General features: G+C 45.5%; 1 protein-coding gene across 1 annotated transcript in view; it reads left to right on the forward strand.

Moving 5' to 3' along the window:
- Window positions 1-23,430, forward strand: part of chrna10a (cholinergic receptor, nicotinic, alpha 10a) — a 42,477-nt gene that overhangs the window by 15,055 nt on the left and 3,992 nt on the right. The window contains exon 4 of the mRNA XM_034168381.1: window positions 17,403-17,935. Coding sequence (XP_034024272.1) covers window positions 17,403-17,935 — 533 coding nt within the window. The remainder of the gene's footprint in view (window positions 1-17,402; window positions 17,936-23,430) is intronic.

Consider the following 23,430-nt stretch of genomic DNA (forward strand, 5'->3'; position numbering starts at 1 on the left):
GGGACGCGGCTTCTCTCTCGTCGGGCGTCTTCTATCTTCGAGCCTGCCCACACTTCACCTGGTGTTTATTGACTGTGAGATTAAGACACGTTTCGTTGTGTATTATCACAACATTAAATTGTTACCTTTTGGCTTACTCATTGTCCGTTCATTTGCGCCCCCTGTTGTGGGTCCGTGCTACGACACCTTCCCAACAGGATTTCTCGGCCAACGTCATGGACTCCGAGGGGCGTCAACTCCAGCTTGAACGGCCAATGGAAGAGCCAGGAGCGCAGGCGTCAGCGGGAGGCGGGTTGAGTGAGCTGCAGCAGATCTTAACCGCCTTCAAGGCCCGGTTAGAATTAGTGACCGAGCAGAGTGTCCTCCTTAATCGGAGGGTGGAGGCTCTCACCGCCAGGGTGGAAGCGCGCGATCAGGGCGCTGCTGCAGCCACTCCTCTGGCTGGTCCTGGGCCCGTATTAGACGTTCCACTGGTCGTTCAACGAACCCCCCCACCGTCCCCTGAAGCATACATAAGCCCTCCGGAACCGTACGGGGGCTGTGTCGAGACGTGCGCGGACTTCCTCATGCAGTGTTCGCTCGTCTTTTCACAGCGCCCTGTCATGTACGCATCAGACGCTAGCCGGGTGGCTTATGTTATTAATTTGCTTCGAGGAGAGGCATGCGCATGGGCTACGGCGCTTTGGGAGCAGAATTCACGGCTCCTAACGTCTTATGCTGGGTTTGTACGGGAATTCAAACAAGTGTTTGATCATCCCAACAGAGGCGAGACCGCTTCGAACGTGCTGCTGTCGATGAGACAGGGGCGCCGTAGCGCAGCCGAGTATGCAGTCGGCTTCCGCATCGCGGCAGCGAGGTCCGGCTGGAATAACGTTGCGCTCCGCGCCGCCTTTGTAAATGGACTGTCCCCGGTCCTCAAGGAGCACCTACTGGCCAAGGAGGAACCGCGGGAATTTGACGGGCTGATCGATTTGGTTATACGTTTAGACAACCGTTTAAGCGAGCATCGTCGGGAGCAGGCCGGGAGGCATGACCGGGCACTAGTCGTCCCTCCCCCTTCCGGTTCCGACAAGGTGACGTCGTCCCCACGCTTCACTGCCAGAGAGCTCTGTGTGGCTACAGCTCCCCCTGCTGAGGAGGCTAGGGACACGAGTAGGGCCAAATTAAAGTCAAACATCAGACAAAGGAGGCTGGCCCACGGGGAGTGTTTCGTCTGCGGCTCTTGCGAGCACATGCAGAAGGACTGCCCTAAAACGGTCAAACAACAACGCCCGTCCTTAGAAACTGGGCTAAGGGTGGGTCATAACACGCACGCGGGAAAACCCCGCAAATCTGCACGAATCCCAGTAACAATCCTTTGTGGGGATTTAACCCTTCATGCCCCAGCACTGATAGACACAGGGTCTGAAGGGAATCTGCTGGACAGCAGATGGGTAAAGAAAGTTGGGCTCCCTCTGGTGGCTCTGCCGGCACCATTGCAGGTGCGAGCACTAGATGGCACCCTGCTTCCATTAATCACACATCAGACACAACCAGTGACTTTGGTTGTGTCTGGGAATCACAGGGAGGAGATAGTGTTCCATGTAACACCTTCTACCTCCCGAGTGATTTTGGGCTTTCCATGGATGGTGAAGCACAATCCCCGGATTGATTGGCCGTCTGGGGTTGTGACGCAGTGGAGCGAAACCTGCCACCGGGAGTGCTTAGGATCCTCGGTTCCTCCCGGCACTACGGCTAATGAGGAGGTCAAAGTTCCCCCCAATCTATCGGCGGTGCCAAAGGAGTACCACGATCTTGCTGACGTTTTCAGCAAAGATCTGGCACTCACTCTTCCCCCGCACCGACCGTATGATTGTGCCATCGATTTGGTCCCGGGCGCTGAGTACCCGTCCAGCAGGCTGTACAACCTCTCACGTCCGGAACGCGAATCAATGGAGACCTACATCCGGGACTCCTTAGCTGCCGGGCTGATCCGGAACTCCACCTCCCCGATGGGTGCTGGTTTCTTTTTTGTGGGCAAGAAAGACGGCGGACTCCGTCCATGCATTGATTACAGAGGGCTGAACGAGATCACGGTTCGCAACCGATACCCGTTACCTCTGTTAGATTCAGTGTTCACGCCCCTGCATGGAGCCCAAATTTTCACAAAATTGGATCTTAGAAACGCGTACCACCTGGTTCGGATCCGGAAGGGAGACGAATGGAAGACGGCATTCAACACCCCGTTAGGTCATTTTGAGTACCTGGTCATGCCGTTCGGCCTCACTAACGCCCCCCGCGACGTTCCAAGCTTTGGTAAATGACGTCTTGCGGGACTTCCTGCATCGGTTCGTCTTCGTATATCTGGACGATATACTCATCTTTTCCCCGGACCCTGAGACCCATGTCCAGCATGTACGTCAGGTCCTACAGCGGTTGTTGGCGAACCGGCTGTTTGTGAAGGGCGAGAAGTGCGAGTTCCACCGCACTTCTTTGTCCTTCCTGGGGTTCATCATCTCCTCCAACTCCGTCGCCCCTGATCCGGCTAAGGTTGCGGCGGTGAGAGATTGGCCCCAACCAACAAGCTGCAGGAAACTACAGCAGTTCCTAGGCTTTGCAAATTTCTACAGGAGGTTCATTAAAGGTTACAGTCAGGTAGTTAGCCCCCTGACTGCCCTGACCTCCACCAAGGTCCCCTTCGCCTGGTCGGATCGGTGCGAAGCCGCGTTCCAGGAGTTGAAACGCCGGTTCTCGACTGCACCAGTTCTGGTGCAGCCTGATCCTGATCGCCAGTACATAGTAGAGGTGGACGCCTCTGACTCAGGGATAGGAGCCGTGCTGTCCCAGAGCGTGGAGGCTGATAAAGTCCTCCATCCTTGTGCCTTTTATTCCCGCAGGTTGATCCCAGCTGAACGGAACTATGACGTCGGCAATCGGGAACTTCTTGCGGTGAAGGAGGCTCTTGAAGAGTGGAGACACCTGCTGGAGGGGGCATCGTTGCCCTTCACGGTTTTCACGGACCATCGGAACCTGGAGTACATCCGGACCGCCAAGCGGCTGAACCCCAGGCAAGCCCGCTGGTCTCTGTTCTTCGGGCGCTTTGACTTCCAGATCATGTATCGCCCCGGGACCAAGAACCAAAAACCAGATGCATTGTCCCGGGTGCACGAAGAAGAAGCCAAAGCGGGGCTGTCGAACCCCACCGAGACCATCATCCCCGAGTCCACTGTCGTGGCCACCCTCACCTGGGACGTGGAGGAGACCGTCCGGGAGGCCCTGACAAGGAGCCCGGACCCGGGGACTGGCCCCAAGAACAAACTGTACGTCCCACCAGAGGCAAGAGCTGCCGTATTGGACTTCTGTCACGGGTCCAAGCTCTCCTGTCATCCCGGAGTGCGTAGGACCGTGGCAGTAGTCCAGCAGCGCTTCTGGTGGGCGTCCCTGGAAACCGACGTCCGGGACTACGTCCAGGCCTGTACCATCTGCGCCAGGGGCAAGGCAGACCATCGGAGGACGACGGGACTCCTCCAACCCCTGCCAGTGCCTCATCGCCCCTGGTCTCACATCGGCCTGGACTTCATCACGGGTCTCCCGCCGTCCCAGGGCAACACCGTTATTCTCACGATAGTGGACCGGTTCTCCAAGGCGGCCCACTTCGTGGCCCTCCCGAAGCTCCCGACAGCCCAGGAGACGGCAGACCTCCTGGTCCACCACGTCATGCGGCTGCATGGGATACCATCGGACATTGTATCAGATCGTGGTCCCCAGTTCTCTTCGCAGGTGTGGAAGAGTTTCTGTAAGGAGCTGGGGGCCACCGTGAGTCTCTCGTCCGGGTACCACCCCCAGACCAACGGCCAGGCAGAGCGGGCTAACCAGGAGTTGGAACAGGCCCTTCGCTGCGTCACCTCCGCGCACCCGGCGGCCTGGAGTCACCATCTGGCCTGGATCGAGTATGCCCATAACAGCCAAGTCTCGTCTGCTACCGGCCTCTCCCCTTTTGAGGCATGTTTGGGGTTCCAGCCCCCATTGTTCCCGCTGGTGGAGGGAGAGGTCCGTGTGCCCTCGGTCCAGGCCCACCTCAGGAGGTGCCGCCGGGTGTGGCGGACCGTCCACTCTGCCCTGTTAAAGGCCCGGACGAGGGCCAAGACCCATGCGGACCGCCGACGTTCCCCGGCCCCCACATACCAGCCCGGGCAGGAGGTGTGGCTGTCAACAAAGGACATCCCCCTCTGTGTGGACTCACCCAAATTAAAGGACAGGTACATCGGACCATTCCCCATCCTCAAGATCATCAACCCGGCCGCAGTGAAGCTCCGACTCCCGGCTTCACTGCGGATCCACCCTGTCTTCCACGTGTCCCGTATCAAGCCACACCACACCTCGCCCCTCTGTGCACCTGGACCTACGCCGCCTCCTGCCCGGCTCATCGACGGGGAGCCTGCTTGGACGGTCCGCAGGCTCCTGGACGTCCGTCGTAAGGGCCGGGGGTTCCAATATCTGGTGGACTGGGAGGGGTATGGTCCTGAGGAACGCTCCTGGGTGAAGAGGAGCTTCATCCTGGACCCGGCCCTCCTGGCCGATTTCTACAGACGACACCCGGACAAGCCCGGTCGGGCGCCAGGAGGCGCCCGTTGAGGGGGGGGGTCCTGTTGTGTGGGCCGCTGAAGAGGAGGTACTGCTGGCCCACTACCACCAGAGGGCGCCCTGCTTGGAGTGCGGGCTCCAAGCACGAGAGGGCGCCAGACCCAGAGGAAGTGACAGCTGTCACTCATCACTCCAGCTGTCACTCATCTACACTACTATATAAGCCGGACTGCAACTCCACCTCCCCGCCGAGAAATCGACTACCAGAACCAAGGTAATTTCTCTGCTGAATTTAAACTGTGACTTACGTCTGTTTGCAGCCGTAATCCTGTGAAGACCCAGAAGAGGGACAAACAGGAGCTGCACAAGTGTGTGTGATTTGGAGGTGGAGGTGCTCCCTCCTAACGGTATCTGGACTATATATTACTGAGTGTGCGGACTCACACTCACACATCATATTTCTGCTTTCTGCCAGCAGTACCAGGGTCGACAGTCGAAGACAGAGGCCACCTGGGGACTCGGGACTTGGCGGCTCCGGTGTTCTTCAGGCCGTTGGTAGTGGAAGCCGTGTGGGACGCGGCTTCTCTCTCGTCGGGCGTCTTCTATCTTCGAGCCTGCCCACACTTCACCTGGTGTTTATTGACTGTGAGATTAAGACACGTTTCGTTGTGTAATATCACAACATTAAATTGTTACCTTTTGGCTTACTCATTGTCCGTTCATTTGCGCCCCCTGTTGTGGGTCCGTGCTACGACACCTTCCCAACAGAAAACATTTTTAATGGTAGGGTATTTAAAAATTAATCAAATAAAAATAATACTTATTATTATTATTATTATTATTATAGCACTTTCCAACATATATTCCATATTTCCACAATTAAACACCTGGCCTTGAATAGGGGCCTGCCTCATTTAATGGCCTCATTTAAAGAATTTTATAAGTCAGAAACAAAATTTTGAAATCTGTCCTCAAATGAACAAGTGACCAGTGTAAAGAAGCTATCAGTGGAGTATTACCATTAAGTTTTGTTTTCCAGTTTAGGCCTGAGTACACTCTAAAAAAGGAACTGCTGTCTCAACGAGAAAACCTGATATAACAATTTGCATAGATTTTTTAAAAGTTATTTCAACTCAGTTATTTCAACCGAGTTAATGGCACAAGACTTCTCTAGGCAAGTTGAAAAAACTAAAAGAAAAAAAAGAAAAAAAATTGATGCAAATTTTTACGTCACTTTTTGTCGTTGAGAAAGCGGTTCATTTTTTTTAGGGTGTAGCTGAATTTTGAATAATCTGAAAAGATCTCATATTCTTATGTTGTAAACCAGAAAATAATATGTTACACAAATCAGTAATGTATGACAAGAAAGAAAGACAGAAAGAAGCATGGTTCGATCAATTTTCAAGTTAGTTGGTAAAAATTTCATTTGCTACCCTTAACTACACAAATGAGGATTGATCGATGGAATTAGACACCGGACTAGACTCGCATCCAAAGAAAGTTAAAAGGATCATATTGTACACCTTTTTGGACAGCTCATGTAGGTCACCAGGGGCCTCAAAGCATGCGTCCACACAAAAACCTGGCGTACACCCGTCTCCACGTCCACATGAAGATGTATCAAAAGTGAATTGACAGTGGAAATGTGCAGTGTGTCATGCTATTGTGCCATCTCCGACATGTACAGGTGACACAGAGAACCATTAATAGTGTGAAAACAAGAAGTCGTCAGAGTGATGTGCACATCAGAGACACACTGATGAACATTTAACACACCCACGTGTTTGCAATTATATGGATGGATATAAAAGCGTGCGCAAAGTGATGCGTAAAATGGCACTAACAATGGCTGTTAGCATTGTTAGAGGACCTTGCAAATGGTGCAATCCGACGTAAGCGTGTATTCGGAGAATGCGAGGATTTACTTCCAAATAAGGATAATTGGCTCATGAACTGATTTCGATTTCCAAGGCCACTGTGACTGGAGGTGCGCACAGAACTGTGGCTGGCCCAGAGCGCAATGCAGCGAGGAGCCAGGGGTTATTTGTGGCCACACAGGTGCTGACCACGCTGGGCTTCCTGGCATGAGGGACATTCCAGCATGAGCTGGCTGATCGGTCAGGCGTGTGCCAGTCAACCTTGTGCCTAGCCGCAATCATCCAAATGTCATCAGGTACATTCCAACATTGCAGTGCATTTTCCAGTGAGAGCCGGTGTCGCAGACTGAACAGTCCGCCCCTAAAAATTCGTCTGCCCTGCCTCCACTACACATGTCATTTTGGACCTCAGCAGCTCGTCTGAAACAGTCTCTTCACCCAAAGCGATCAAATGGATTAATGGGATTATTAACTATTAGATGACATGGTAAAACATTCTAAAGTCACTTTTAAGCAGAATGGAGGCATGTTTAAGCAGAAACAAGGCAATACTCTGTGATTCTTTAAAATGGCCAGTGAACGTGCAGTGAACGTGTCAGCTAGCAGCTTGTGTAGCTGTGGCGCTCTGCCGTCTGTTATAATGAAATCATGCTGAATTTACGTGGAAATGATTGTTGTACAAAAGCTTCAGATATCTGTCGCTGAGATAGATGATGACTGGAGTGCAGCTTTAAGCACAAACGAGGTGATAATCAGTGAACCGCAGCTAATGACACGTACACAGTGAAGGCAGGGTGGACTGATTTTTAGGTGGAACCGTTCGGTCGGTGTCATCGGTTTCCCGAATGCAATTGGAGCTATTAACTGTACACATTTTGCTCTAAAGCCGCAATCACATAACGAATTTGTTTCTGTTAATAGGAAACGTTTTCATTCCATCAATGTTCAATTCATATGTGCTGGAGACTGCACGGTGCAGGGTGGGTGGGGGGGTGCTTGTGTTGAAATAGTTTATTGTGTGCAATTGTTCTGAACAAAAATCAGAGCGGGCACATTTAGGGATGTGCGCCTTCAAATAGGTTTTTATTATTATTATTAATGTCTTTTTTTATTTTTGCTTGATCTTGAGCTGCAGAGTCTCTTAACAGGCTTCCTGTGCTCCGTATTTGTCAATTTACGCGTGTGTAAATTGTGAATATCACACTGTCAGCAGAGGCGTTCCTCACCTTTTTAATGTCAATAGGTGCATGCTGTTCTGCATGTGTGTGCAGCCTCACACACACATGCTTCGTAGCTCCCATGAACATTTTTCCAGTTTCATGATGAATCCGTTTGAGTACTGAATAAACTGTCCCTACATGTCTCCACATAATTTCCAGTCATCTAGAGTATAATTTCTTTTCTGTGTTCATGTTGTCTGATGTGATGTCAGAGAATCCCTGCTCCAAGGGCCTATTTACATGGAATTGCATATTTAAATGGGGCATGGCCAGGGAGGAGTTTGGTTCTGTGCTCAATTCCACGTTCAGTGGGATGTACAAATGGAACGAGCGTGAATTCATGCCTGCACACACTTTGATACATCTGAATATATTTGTGCTTACGCCAGATTCAGGGTTTTGGCGTACGCCAACTTTTAGCAGAAAGTCCACACAAGTCTTTGCACATGAGGCCCCTGGTGTGTTATAATCGATTAAATGCTGAAGCTGAAAATTTCCCACATATAATTTGAGTATTATTGAGGGCACAGGGCACAAACCGTTGAATGTAGACACCTAATTACACCTAAACACATTTAGCAGTGGACATTTGGCATTCTTGGATAGAAATAAAAGGCAGACACAACACTGACATAGGAAGACAACAGAATATGTTGAGTCTTCTCAGTTGGTGCATTTGTGCCTTTGCTGATGATCACATTGTAGTTCAGACAAATCTCAAGCTTCACTGGGTTGCATCAGTCTGTGCTACAAGGGTGGAAATATACTTGCTTCTAAGTATGTATTTGTGTGCACGCGAGGGCTGTGTCATGTATTCTGTATTCACTTGGGGCATCAGTTGTGCACCATCGTCAGAAATGAACACAAAGCTTCCACAAGCTGCAATATATGCATGAATGGTAGGGGCAGTCCCAGGCCGATCTGCAGCAACAAATAATGGTGGAAGGTTTTTTTTTTTTTTTTTTTTTTAGAGAAATTGTGTGTCCAGTATTGCCCACATGAATGTGATGCGTCACTGCCACTGCACAGCAACAAATATGATTATTGTTAACAGCATGTATATCCACTCATTCTGCATGGTCTCTGTGCCCTGGTGTGCCCTCTGGTGGAATCCTGTGGTAGACCATAAGCAAGTCTGTTTACAGTGTATACAGAAGGTATTCAGTTCACTTTTTCCACATTTTTTATGTTACAGCCTCATTCCAAAATGGATGAATTTATTTTTTTCCCCTCAAAATTTTACACACAAGACCCCATAATTACAATGTGAGAAGTGTTTTTTTTTTTTTTTTTTAGATTTTTGCAAATTTATATATATATAAAAAAGAAATCACATGTACCTAAGTATTCACAGCCTTTGCCATGAAGCTCAAAATTGGCTCAGGTGCATCTTGTACTCACTGATCATCCTTGAGATGTTTCTGCAGCTTAATTGGAGTCCACCTGGGGTAAATGCAGTTGACTGGACATGATTTGGAAAGGCACACACTTGTCTACATATACTCAACAAAAATATAAACGCAACACTTTTGGTTTTGCTCCCATTTTGTATGAGATGAACTCAAAGATCTAAAACTTTTTCCACATACACAATATCACCATTTCCCTCAAATATTGTTCACAAACCAGTCTAAATCTGTGATAGTGAGCACTTCTCCTTTGCTGAGATAATCCATCCCACCTCACAGGTGTGCCATACCAAGATGCTGATTAGACACCATGATTAGTGCACAGGTGTGCCTTAGACTGCCCACAATAAAAGGCCACTCTGAAAGGTGCAGTTTTATCACACAGCACAATGCCACAGATGTCGCAAGATTTGAGGGAGCGTGCAATTGGCATGCTGACAGCAGGAATGTCAACCAGAGCTGTTGCTCGTGTATTGAATGTTCATTTCTCTACCATAAGCCGTCTCCAAAGGCGTTTCAGAGAATCTGGCAGTACATCCAACCAGCCTCTCAACCGCAGACCACGTGTAACCACACCAGCCCAGGACCTCCACATCCAGCATGTTCACCTCCAAGATCGTCTGAGACCAGCCACTCAGACAGCTGCTGAAACAATCGGTTTGCATAACCAAAGAATTTCTGCACAAACTGTCAGAAACCGTCTCAGGGAAGCTCATCTGCATGCTCGTCGTCCTCATCAGGGTCTCAACCTGACTTCAGTTCGTCGTCGTAACCGACTTGAGTGGGCAAATGCTCACATTCGCTGGCGTTTGGCACGTTGGAGAGGTGTTCTCTTCAACTCTATGCGAAGGAGATGTGTTGCACTGCATGAGGCACATGGTGGTCACACCAGATACTGACTGGTATCCCCCCCAAATAAAACAAAACTGCACCTTTCAGAGTGGCCTTTTATTGTGGGCAGTCTAAGGCATACAAGTGCACTAATCATGGTGTCTAATCAGCATCTTGATATGGCACACCTGTGAGGTGGGATGGATTATCTCAGCAAAGGAGAAGTGCTCACTATCACAGATTTAGACTGGTTTGTGAACAATATTTGAGGGAAATGGTGATATTGTGTATGTGGAAAAGTTTTAGATCTTTGAGTTCATCTCATACAAAATGGGAGCAAAACCAAAAGTGTTGCGTTTATATTTTTGTTGAGTGTATAAGTTCCCACAGTTGACAGTGCATATCAGAGCACAAACCAAGAATGAAGTCAAAGGAATAGTCTGTAGATGTCTGAGACAGGATTGTCTCTGGGCACAAATCTGGGGAAGGGTACAGAAATATTTCTGCTGCTTTGAAGGTCCCAATGAGCACAGTGGCCACCATCATCTGTAAAAGGAAGAAGTTCAGATCCACCAGGACTCTTTCTACTACTATACTACTACTACTACTACTGCTATATCAAATTAGTGGCTTTGGGACAACCTGATGGAGTTTGAGAGTTCCTGCAAAGAGGAAAGGGTAAAAAAGCCCAAAGATAGGTTCACCAATCTTGTGGAATCATATTCAAGAAGGCTGTAATTGCTGCCAAAGGGGCATCAACAAAGTATTGAGCAAAGGGTGTGAATACTTACCATGTGCCTGTGATTTCTTAGTTTTTTATTTTTAATAATAAAAAAAAAAACTTTTTTCATCTTGTCATTGTGGGGTGTTGTGAGTAGAATTTTGAGGGATAAAATGAATTTATTACAGTTTGGAATAAGGTTGGAACATAAAGTGTGGAAAAACTGAAGCACTGTGAATACTTTCCGGATGCACTGTACAATTATGCTGACGACACAGTTGGTTGTCTATGCGAATGTGTCATTAATAAAAAGCAAGCATTTTTCCACCCTAAATCTACCAAACCTTCAGCATATGCTGCATGATTCTTCTTCTTTCGGCTGCTCCCATTAGGGATCATCACAGCAGATCAATCATTTCCATCTCACCCTGTCCTCTGTATCTTCCTCTGTCACACCAACTCCGCGCATGTCCTCCCTCAGCACATCTATAAACCTCCTCTTTGGCCTCCCTCTTCCCCCCCTGCCTGGTGGCTCCATCCGCAGCATCCTTCTCCGTATATACCCTGGGTCCCTCCTCTGCACATGTCCAAATCATCTCAATCTCACCTCTCTGACTTTGTCTCCAAACCAACCCACCTGAGCTGTCCCTCTTATATGTTCATTCCTAATCCTGTCCATCCTCATCACTCCCAAAGAGAATCGCAACATCTTCAGCTCTGCCTACTGTCTTTTTGTAAGTGCCACCATCTCTAAGCCGTACAATGTAGCTGGTCTCCTACCACACTTTCCATTACCAAGTAGATGAGTTCCATTTTTCAACTCATCTACTTTCACGACCTCAACTTCTTGTAACTGTACTATTCCACTGGACTCCCTCTCATAACACACATGTACTGTGTTGCTCTTACTGACTTTCATTCCCCTGCTCTCCACAGCATATCTCCACATTTCCAGGCTAGATTCAGCATGCTCTCTACTCTCACAACAGTTCACAATCTCATCTGCAAACATCATAGTTCCCTATCTGTTCTCATCAGTCAACCTGTCCATCACTATTTTGAACAAGAAAAGACTCAGACCTTATCCTTGGTGTAATCCTAGCTCCACCTTGAATGAATCTGTCATTCTTACTGTACATCTCACCAGTGTCACACTGTCCTTGTACATGTCCTGCACTGCCCTCACATACTTCTCTGCCACTCCAGACATCCTTATGCAATACCACAACTCTTCTCTTTGGCATCTTGTCATAAGCTTTCTCTAAATCCACAAACGCACAATGTAACTCCTTCTGGGCTTCTCTATACTTTTCCATCAGTATTCTCAGAGCAAACATTGCATCATAGTGCTCTTTCACAGCAGGAAACCATATTGCTGCTCACAGATCTTCACCTGTTTTCTAAGTTTATCTTCCATCACTCTTTCCCATACCTTCATGCTGTGGCTGATCAACTTTATGCATCTGTAGTTTTTCAGCCCTGCACATCACCTTTGTTCTAGAAAATAGGAATGAGCACATTTTGTCTCCACTCTTCAGTCATCCTCTCACTTTCCAAGATTTTGGTAAACAATCTGGTTAGAAACTCCACTACCATCTCTTCAAGACATTTCTATGCCTTCAATGGAATGACATCTGGACCAACTGCCTTTCCAGTCTTCATCCTTCTCATAGCTGCCCTCACTTCATCCTTACTTATCCCTTATACTTCCTGAGTTGCTCGCTCCGCATCATCCAGCCTTTTCTCTCTCTCTCATTTTCTTCATTCATCTGCTCCTCAAAATATTTTTCCACCTTCTCAACACACTCTCCTCGCTTGTCAGCACATTACCATGTGCATCTTTTACTACCCTAACCTGCTGCACATCCTTTCCAGCTCTGTCCAATCGATACAATTCCTTTTCTCCTTCTTTACTATTCAACTATATAGTAACAAAAGAAGCAGAAAGCGAAACAAAATCCATGAACCAAACACAAAATGGGGAACCACGAACCATTCACCTGCTATCATGAGGGACGCAGGGTCGCACAGGTGTGCACGACACATCGTCGACGGTTACATGTATGCTTGTGTGTGTGCACGAACACAGTGCGAACAGCTGGAACGTGTTGCACCACATTGCACCGCTAATGTGGAGAAAAACAAAATAAAAAACAGCTGTGTAATTAGTGAAAATCACTGGGTTGATATCCATAATAAATTAAAGGGGACGCAATACAGAACCCTGCGGTTAAATAAAAAATAAATGTCACTCGTGGGATTCAAACCTGCAATTTACAAAAGCTCAGATTACCAGACAGAAACTTTACTTCTATGCTACAATCATCTCCCTCAGCCCCAACCAGTCCCAGCAGAAGACTGCCCCTCCCTGAGCCTGGTTCTGCTGGAGGTTTCTTCCTGTTAAAAGGGAGTTTTTCCTTCCCACTGTAGCCAAGTGCTTGCTCACAGGGGGTCGTTTTGACCGTTGGGGTTTTACATAATTATTGTATGGCCTTGCCTTACAATATAAAGTGCCTTGGGGCAACTGTTTGTTGTGATTTGGCGCTATATAAAAAATTGATTGATTGATTGATCTTATAACAGGAGCGTAAAATGCCTAAAATCAACAAGGAGATAAATGTATTTAAAAAAAAAAAAAGAGAAAAAAGCGCCATAATAACTGGCAAAACGGCATTTGTTATGGTGTATTTTTGGTGATGCGTGGCTGAAAGTGGCATATTTGTGGCACTGTTGGGTTATCATATTGTCAAAGTCTTGCGATGCACGTGTTCTGCCAGACATGAGTGTCGGGCCGGACACGTGTGACATTCAGATCGCCTGCTGCGTGATCTGATGGTCCATTTCACCTGGATTAGCCTGCTGAGGTGTGCTGGGCTGCTGCAGCCCGGCTGCGTGCTCTCAGACATAGCTGTCTGGCCCCCATGTGATCATGTCTGTAAATACATATCAGCATGTCATGCAAGTGTGCTCTCCCGCCGCATGCCGCATTTGTTGTGGGGGAAGCGGGGAGGTGCAAAACACATGCACGCCACATGTGTGTTGCTTTTTGCAATGCCACACTCATGGGCGCACTTAGAAAAATTTCACATCCAGCTCAAAAGTGATTGTCTGCTCATTATTTTTGTGCTAACAGCGCAAATGGCACCACATTTTCTACATGGCAAGCGAGCAGTGTTGGATGTTCGTGTCTGTCACCTGGTATTTGGCCAACACCTGCCATGAGAGGGATTGAATGGGCTCACACAGGACACTCTGTTTTTCAGCCACTGGTGAGCACGAATAGTTGTAGCCAGTGGTGGACACAGATAACCAAAAAATTAACTTCGCCAGCCCAGCTTCAGTTTGAATACTGCCATGAACACTACTAGCCAGTAGATGGCAGTAGAGACTTGACAAAACAAAATTCCAGATAATCTGTGTCTGCTGCTACTCTGCTACATTTAAGATGGGTGGAATTTAATAAACGCAAACACAATAACGTCTATAAACCCATAGAATATATTCACAAGACTTTTAGGCACTAGAGTTTAATGCTGTTATCTGTGGAGCTTGATCAGAGTGTCTCAAATGCATTTTTCATGTCGTGAACGTGCTAAGATTATCCTATACCCATTGTCGTGGCTCGTCTTTAGTCTTCTCAGGATGTCGTCTTTTAGATAACCCAAACTAATTGCAAGTGATATGCTAGAAAAGGACACAACACTTTAGAATAATTCAGCCTTAAGCAAGATAAAATGCACAGAGTTTTTAAGTTTATTTAAGCCTTCGACACAGAGCTTAGACAAACTGAGTCCTCTAGAGAGACTGAATAAGTGACAACCGCGCTCATCTATTTATTGGAGACCCGCGGGCATCGCTCCTCCTTCGACTTTTTTATTTATTTCATTCCCAAGACATGGTTTTCTATTGGAAGCGTCCTCTAGTGAACCCTAAGCAGGTGTTAGGCCATTATTTCAATGTGACAAACGCTCCCATTAAAACGTGAAGGATTTACAACTGATTTTTTTAAAAGACCTTCAGCCACAGGTGCAGCTGGCCTGAGGCCCCCCGCACGTGGCCTCAGCCACACGTGCAGCTGGCCCGAGGCCCCTCGCACGTGGCCTGCGGGAAAGCACCTAAAAGGCCTTGGAAAGCCCCTGACAGACTGAATGACTAATAGAGCCCTTTTTTTTGGGTTGAACACCTGCTAGTTCAGCCAGAGGACATACAGTTCAGATCCGGACACTTGATAGTTCATCACAGTTCAAATATGGACCTAAAAATTCTTCTACACCATAATGCATCTGGACACACCATGTCTACACTAAAACCTTAAAAATTAGTGCATTGCTTTAAAACTAAAACATATATCTGATATTTTCACTTTATAAAACTTCAGACGTAACATTCATTTAAATAGCTTGTCCGAAATTAGTTTGGTTAAAATTTGAACCATAAGTTAAAAATGTATGCCTCTGCATGACTTGGGTGATATTGCCGTTGTATCAGTATGGGGTTAAAAGAAATAAGGGTTTTTTTTTTCTTTTGGTGACCAGTTCTCCTTTGCCTGCAGAGGATAGAGTGGTTTATTCTAGAAGCAGCTGTCCTCTTTTTGCAGAGAGTAGAACTACACATCTGCTACAAAACGTTTAACAGGTAGGTGCTCAACTGATTTTAAATTTTATAAATGTTTGTAGCTGTTAAGCTTTGTTTACCACATTAACGGTTTAAAAATTATCGGACAAAAATTTATCAGAATTAGTCCGATAATGGTTTTCAAAGTTATCTGAAAAGATAATCTGATAATGAAAACTTTTTCTTCGATAATTATCGGTTATCGGATTATCGGAACTGTGCCCACCACTGGTTGTAGCGACAGGTGTACGGTGCATTGGAGGCAGCTCCGATTTTTCACGAATGGCATGCAGTTCCTTCTTTGTGCACTATTCGGTTTCAATCATGTTATGTGTGAAGGGGCCCTTAGCTTTTGCCACTTCTCTTTTCACCTTATGCTGCATCTCTTTGTATTCCTGTGTTCATTTCTCTGACTGTCCCAATTCCTTTTTCTCAGCCTCTTTCTCCTTATGCTTTCCTGGACACCAAAGCTCCTGGTCTCCCTTCCACTGTAAAGATGTCACACCCTGTACCTTCCTTACTGTCTCCCTCACTACATCTGCAATACTTTTCCAGTTGTCCAAAATTGCTTCCTCTCCATCCCATGCCTCTCTCACCTACTCACTGAATTTCACATAATTTCCACTTTGGGCAGCACGGTGGCTTAGTGGTTAGCACTGTTGCCTCACAGCGAGAAGGTCATACGTTCAATTCCCACCTGTGGCCTTTCTGTGTGGAGTTTGCATGTTCTCCCCGTGTTTGCGTGGGTTTCCTCTGGGTGCTCCGGTTTCCTCCCAAATCTAAAGACATGTAAGTTAGGTGGATTGGAATCTTTTAAATTGTCCGTAGGTGTGAGAGTGGGTGTGAATGTGTTTGTTTATCTGTTTGTGGCCCTGTGACAGACTGGCGTCCTGTCCTAGGTGTACCCCACCTTGCGCTCTATGACTGCTGGCTCCAGCCCCCACAACCCTTAATTGGACTAAGCGGTTGAAGATGACTGTGTGTGTGTGTGTGTGTGTGTGTGTGTGTATGAGTCTTCCACTTTCAGCTTCCACCATCTGATCCTTTGATGAGCTCTCACTCTCTTCTTCACCTCTAAACTCATTATACAAATGACCATCCTATGCTGTTGAGCTACACTCTCTCCTGCCACAACCTTACAGTCTCCAATTTCTTTTAGCTTGCATCTCCTACAAGGAATGTAGTCCACCTGTGTGCGCCTTCCTCCACTCTTATATGTCACCCTGCACTCCTTTTTCTTAAAGTAGGTATTCACCACAGCCATTTCCATCCTTTTTGCAAAATCAACTGCCATTTGCCCTTCCACATTCCGGTCCTTGATACCATAATCTACCCATTACTTCCTTATCACCTCTGTTCCCTTCACCTACATGCCCATTGGAGTCTGTTCCTATCACCACTCTTTCATGCTTGGGCACACTCTCCACTACCTCATCTAACTCGCTCCAGAAATCTTCTATCTCCTTTGTCTCACAACCTAACTGTGGGGCATATGCATTGATGATATTCATCAGTTTTCAACTTCACACTCATCACTCTCTCAGACACTTGTGTAACCTCCAACACACTCTTAAGATATGCTGCATATGTGTGTGTGTGTGTGTGTGTGTGTGTGTGTGTGTGTGTGTGTGTGTGTGTGTGTGTGTGTGTGTGTGTGTGTGTGTGTGTGTGTGTGTGTGTGTGTGTTTGTAATTCTTTTGCATATGCAGCAATCAGCCATAACTTGAGACCACTGGTGAAGTGAATGACATTGATTATGTTGTTACAATAGCACCTGTCATTTGGAGGCATATATTACGCAGCAAGTTAACATTTTGTTCTTGAAGTTGACGCAGGAAAAATGGGGATTCATAAAGATGTGAGTGACTGCATATTCAGGACAGTTTGTGATGGTAAGACAACTGGGCCAGATCATCTCCAAAACTCCTTACACATTCTCTCAGTGCATCGCATTTTGATGCTTGGCCTCTTTGCATCACTACATGAGAAGTTAGGTAGCCCATTCGTGTCAGATAGTGACATGTGAGGAAACATGTTTTGTTCACAGCAGCTTAATTTCTCTCTATCTACACAATATTAGGTATGTGGTCACAATGTTATGGCTGATCATGTATTTATTGGTTGTAAGTCTAAACAGTTTTGGTGAAAGGTTTCAATGTTTTTTCAGTGCTGATGATCACTTCACTGGCCCCATGGACACCAATGTGGTGATCCGACACGATGGCCAAATAACATGGGATTCCCCAGCTATTACCAAGAGCTCGTGCAAAGTAGACGTGTCCTTTTTCCCCTTTGATGCTCAGCAGTGCAGGTTCACATATGGCTCGTGGACTTACAGTGGCAACCAAGTGGACATCTTGAATGCCCTGGAGAGTGCTGACTTGGCTGACCTGGTGGAAAATGTAGAGTGGGAGGTGCTCGGTATGCCAGCTAAGAGGAACGTCATTCTGTATGGCTGCTGTGCTGACCCTTATCCTGATGTAACCTACACTCTGAAGCTGAAGAGACGCGCTTCCTTCTATGTCTTCAACTTGCTCATACCATGTGTGATGATCTCTTTCCTGGCTCCACTGGGATTCTACCTGCCTGCAGAGTCTGGAGAGAAGGTGTCCCTGGGTGTCACAGTGATGTTGGCTCTCATTGTTTTTCAGCTTTTGGTTGCAGAGATTATGCCACCCTCTGAGAATGTGCCACTTATTGGTAAGACCAATAAAAGTGAATTATCTCCTTCCAAATGTGTCACAAATTATACTCAGGTCCAATCATTGGAAAGTGACACAATTTTTGTAATTTGGCCCCTGTACACCGCAACAATGGAGTTTAAATGAGCCAGTTAAGATGTGACTGGAGTAACTGTGCACAGTGCAACTTTTGTGTGTTGCATCACTACTTTCATGACTTTGAATGAATGAATGAAAACTGTTTATTTCGAACATTTGATACAACAACAATTACAAGATAGGTCAGTAAAGACAACAACAAAAAAGTTCCTACTGTGTACCCAACATGTCCGAAAAGGGGTAGGGTGAAGCATCAGCTTATTTATCTCTACCCCTTCTTCCCCACAACCAGTAATACCCTTTGCCACATATACACATAGATTCCTACACACCTAAACCGATATCAATATATATATATCAACATACATACACACATATATACATACATACATATATATATATACACTCAACAAAAATATAAACGCAACACTTTTGGTTTTGCTCCCATTTTGTATGAGATGAACTCAAAGATCTAAAACTTTTTCCACATACACAATATCACCATTTCCCTCAAATGTTGTTCACAAACCAGTCTAAATCTGTGATAGTGAGCACTTCTCCTTTGCTGAGATAATCCATCCCACCTCACAGGTGTGCCATATCAAGATGCTGATTAGACACCATGATTAGTGCACAGGTGTGCCTTAGACTGCCCACAATAAAAGGCCACTCTGAAAGGTGCAGTTTTGTTTTATTGGGGGGGGGGGGGGGGATACCAGTCAGTATCTGGTGTGACCACCATTTGCCTCATGCAGTGCAACACATCTCCTTCGCATAGAGTTGATCAGGTTGTCAATTGTGGCCTGTGGAATGTTGGTCCACTCCTCTTCAATGGCTGTGCGAAGTTGCTGGATATTGGCAGGAACTGGTACACGCTGTCGTATACGCCGGTCCAGAGCATCCCAAACATGCTCAATGGGTGACATGTCCGGTGAGTATGCCGGCCATGCAAGAACTGGGACATTTTCAGCTTCCAAGAATTGTGTACAGATCCTTGCAACATGGGGCCGTGCATTATCCTGCTGCAACATGTGGTGATGTTCTTGGATGTTGGCACAACAATGGGCCTCAGGATCTCGTCACGGTATCTCTGTGCATTCAAAATGCCATCAATAAAATGCACCTGTGTTCTTCATCCATAACAGACGCCTGCCCATACCATAACCCCACCGCCACCATGGGCCACTTGATCCACAACATTGACATCAGACAACCGCTCACCCACACGATGCCACACACGCTGTCTGCCATCTGCCCTGAACAGTGTGAACCGGGATTCATCCGTGAAGAGAACACCTCTCCAACGTGCCAAATGCCAGCGAATGTGAGCATTTGCCCACTCAAGTCGGTTACGACGACGAAATGGAGTCAGGTCGAGACCCCGATGTGGATGACGAGCATGCAGATGAGCTTCCCTGAGATGGTTTCTGACAGTTTGTGCAGAAATTCTTTGGTTATGCAAACCAATTGTTTCAGCAGCTGTCCGAGTGGCTGGTCTCAGACGATCTTGGAGGTGAACATGCTGGATGTGGAGGTCCTGGGCTGGTGCGGTTACACGTGGTCTGCGGTTGTGAGGCTGGTTGGATGTACTGCCAAATTCTCTGAAACGCCTTTGGAGATGGCTTATGGTAGAGAAATGAACATTCAATACACGAGCAACAGCTCTGGTTGACATTCCTGCTGTCAGCATGCCAATTGCACACTCCTTCAAATCTTACGACATCTGTGGCATTGTGCTGTTTGATAAAACTGCACCTTTCAGAGTGGCCTTTTATTGTGGACAGTCTAAGGCACACCTGTGCACTAATCATGGTGTCTAATCAGCATCTTTGTATGGCACACCTGTGAGGAGGGATGGATTATCTCAGCAAAGGAGAAGTGCTCACTATCACAGATTTAGACTGGTTTGTGAACAATATTTGAGGGAAATGGTGATATTGTGTATGTGGAAAAAGTTTTAGATCTTTGAGTTCATCTCATACAAAATGGGAGCAAAACCAAAAGTGTTGCGTTTATATTTTTGTTGAGTATATATACATATACACATATATATACACAAACATAAATATACACCTACACATACCTACTTACATACAAAATACTATATATTTACAAGCTGAAGCAAAAAACAAAAACACCCTAACCCTCATTACCCTTCCTCCTCCCTATACCTAGAAAAAAACATATTTTTGTACCGCTGTTTGAACTGGTTCATGCTTGGACATTGCTTGAGCCCCACTCCCAATCTGTTCCACATCCTCACCCCACAGACAGAAATACAGAAACCTTTTAATGTTGTTCGTGCCCACTGATGCTTTAAATTAAATTTCCCCCTCAGACTGCAATCCCCTGATCTGTTAAAAAACATATTTTTAATATTTGCTGGAAGTAAATTGTTTATTGCTTTATACACGATTTGTACTGTTTGAAAATGAACCAAGTCTGTGAATTTTAAGAATTTGGATTGTAAAAATAGTGGATTTGTATGCTCTCTATAGCCAGTATTATGAATAATTCTTATAGCTCTTTTCTGCATTACTGATAGTGATTGTGTTGTACCTTTATAAGTATTACCCCATACCTCTGCACAGTACTGTAAATATGGTAAAACCAGTGAGCAGTAAAGAATGCGGAGTGAGTTGTGGTCCAGAATATGTTTCGCTTTGTTTAGAATTGAAATGCTTCTTGACAGTTTACTTTGTATATGTTTTATATGAGTCTTCTGTTATGTGTCGGACGCAGCCCGGAGAACCAACCAGCGTTTGAAGGACCCAGTATAAAATAAGCAGAGCACGGTACAAAGGATAACAGAGTTTAATGAACATAACAGTGCTGTGAAAAATATAAAAGTGCACGGTCTGGCGTGGTGGATTGCGGTGCGCTCCCAGCAGCGCTAACGGTCCGGAGCCAGAACTGGTTCGGACCCAAGGACCCCGCCGACACCCCCCAGGTGGCCGCGACAAACCGAGTCTGTGAAAGAAGGAATCATTATGTGAGTCCACACTCAACACACAGAGAGAACGCTCAAAGGTGCACAAACAGCAAACACTTCCTGGCTTAATTACTAATCTGCTTCCCACCCTGCAGGCATGGAACATCCAGTTCACAAACTCACTGCAGCGGAAGCTGATTTAAACGACCAACATACAGCTCAATATAATAAGGTGTGAGGGACACCACATTTACTGACTGTATAAATGTTAGTCACAAAATCTAACGTACCTCAGGAAGTGTGCTGACGAGCGTGAGACCTCACCCTCTCCTCTTTCACAGACCATGCATCAAACCTGGACGTTCTCTGCATCCACTGATGATGAGATGGCTCCCGAGACGACGATCTCACCCGTCTGGTCACAAGGTCGAGTCTCTGGCAAATACACACTGTGTACTCCAGTCTTAAATGCCACCATGTTCCAATCCATGTAGATGCACCACAGCTGTGAGTCCTGACGAGCCGCAGCTGATCAGGGTGAGGTCCTGATAAACTCAGCTACACAGCCACTCAGTCCCAAATGCAAGCCACCTGGAAGGAAAAACAAAAGACAGAAACAAAAAGGCAGCCAGGCCCCCCAGCCATACAACATCTTCCAGTTTATCTTATCATCTATTATCACCCCCAGAAACTTATTTTCATGTACCCTTTCAATATCTACCCCCTCGACTTGTAACTGAACCTATATGTCTGTATTACAATAGCCAAATAACATGTATTTTGTTTTACTTAAGTTTAATGATAATTTGTTTCTGTCAAACCATATTTTCAATTTTCCCATTTCTATACTGATCCTCCTCAGTAACTCCTGCAAATCCCCCCCTGAACAAAAAATGCTTGTCATCTGCAAATAATACTAATTTTAATATTTTGGAAACATTGACAATATCATTTATATAAATTAGAAACAGTTTTGGACCCAATACTGACCCCTGTGGGACGCCACAAGCATTGTCCAAGCATGATGATGTATATTCCCCCAACTTCACAAACTGTTTTCTGTTACTTAAGTAGCTTCTCACCCAGTGCAACACCAACCCCCTAATCCCATACTGTTCAAGTTTACTGATTAATATGTCATGATTGATTGTATGAAAAGCCTTTTTAAGGTCTATAAATATTCCAACTGAATGTAATTTGTGGTCTATGGCGTTTGTAATCTCCTCAACTGATTCTATTAATGCAAGTGATGTTGAACTATGTGCTCTGAATCCATATTGACTATCAGTAAGTAATTTATGTTTATTTATGAATTTGTCTAATCTATTATTGAATAACTTTTCTAATAATTTGGAAAATTGTGGAAGCAAAGAAACAGGTCTGTAATTTGTGAAGTGGTGTCTATCCCCAGTCTTATACAGCGGCACAACCTTAGCTATTTTCATTTGATTGGGAAATTTACCGGTTTGAAATGATAAGTTACAGATGTATGTTAATGGTTCTACAATCCATTCAATGACCTGTTTTACCACCACCATATCAATTTCATTTAAATCGGTAGATGTTTTATATTTACAATTATTCACAATGTCTATAATTTCTTTTCCATCCACTGCTGTGAGGAACATTGAACAGGGATTTCTTTCTATGAGATTATTATCCCAATCCTCAGGTTGGGAATTGGGAATTTTTTCTGCCAAGCTTGGTCCAATATTTACAAAAAAATTATTGAAACCGTTGACTACCTCATCCTTATTTTCCTTCTTGACATTATTATCAATGAAATACTGAGGGTAACTCTGTTTTTTATTACCATTTTTGATAATGCTATTTAATATATCCCATATTCCTTTAATATTGTTTTTGTTATTATATAATATGTTACTATAATATTCCTTTCTACATACCCGTATAATATTAGTTAATCTATTTTTGTATTTCTTATATCTATTTTCTGCCTCTTTAGTCTTTAGTTTTATGAATTCTCTATACAGTGTATTTTTCTTATTACATGCATTTCGTAACCCTTTCGTCATCCATGGTCGAGCTTGGATTTTTTGTTTTCTGTAGTCTTGTTTAATTGGACAATTTTTATCATATAATGAGGTAAATATTTGTAAAAAAGTTTCATATGCACTATCAACATCACTTTCACTGTATACCTTTTCCCAGTTTTGCTCCTGTAAGTCCTTCTTTAGTGTGTTCATGTTTTCCTCTGTCCGCACTCGCCTGTATTTTATTTTCTCCTCTGGCTGATTCCGCCGATGGTTTCTATTATAAACGATGAAAACTTTTATTGGTATTTATGATTGTTGTTGATTAATGTGCAGTTTTTAGTCGATTTAAACCATCCACACTAGACCACCCCCACATTAAAGCTGAAAGTCCACACTACATGCCACATCTCTATTTCAACTCCACTGTGAAGGTGTAAAACACAATGTTTCAGAAGTCAAGAAGAAACCTTAAATTTATTTGTTGTA

This window comes from Thalassophryne amazonica, chromosome 4 (genome assembly GCF_902500255.1).
Source record: "Thalassophryne amazonica chromosome 4, fThaAma1.1, whole genome shotgun sequence".
NCBI classification, from domain to species: Eukaryota; Metazoa; Chordata; class Actinopteri; order Batrachoidiformes; family Batrachoididae; genus Thalassophryne; species Thalassophryne amazonica.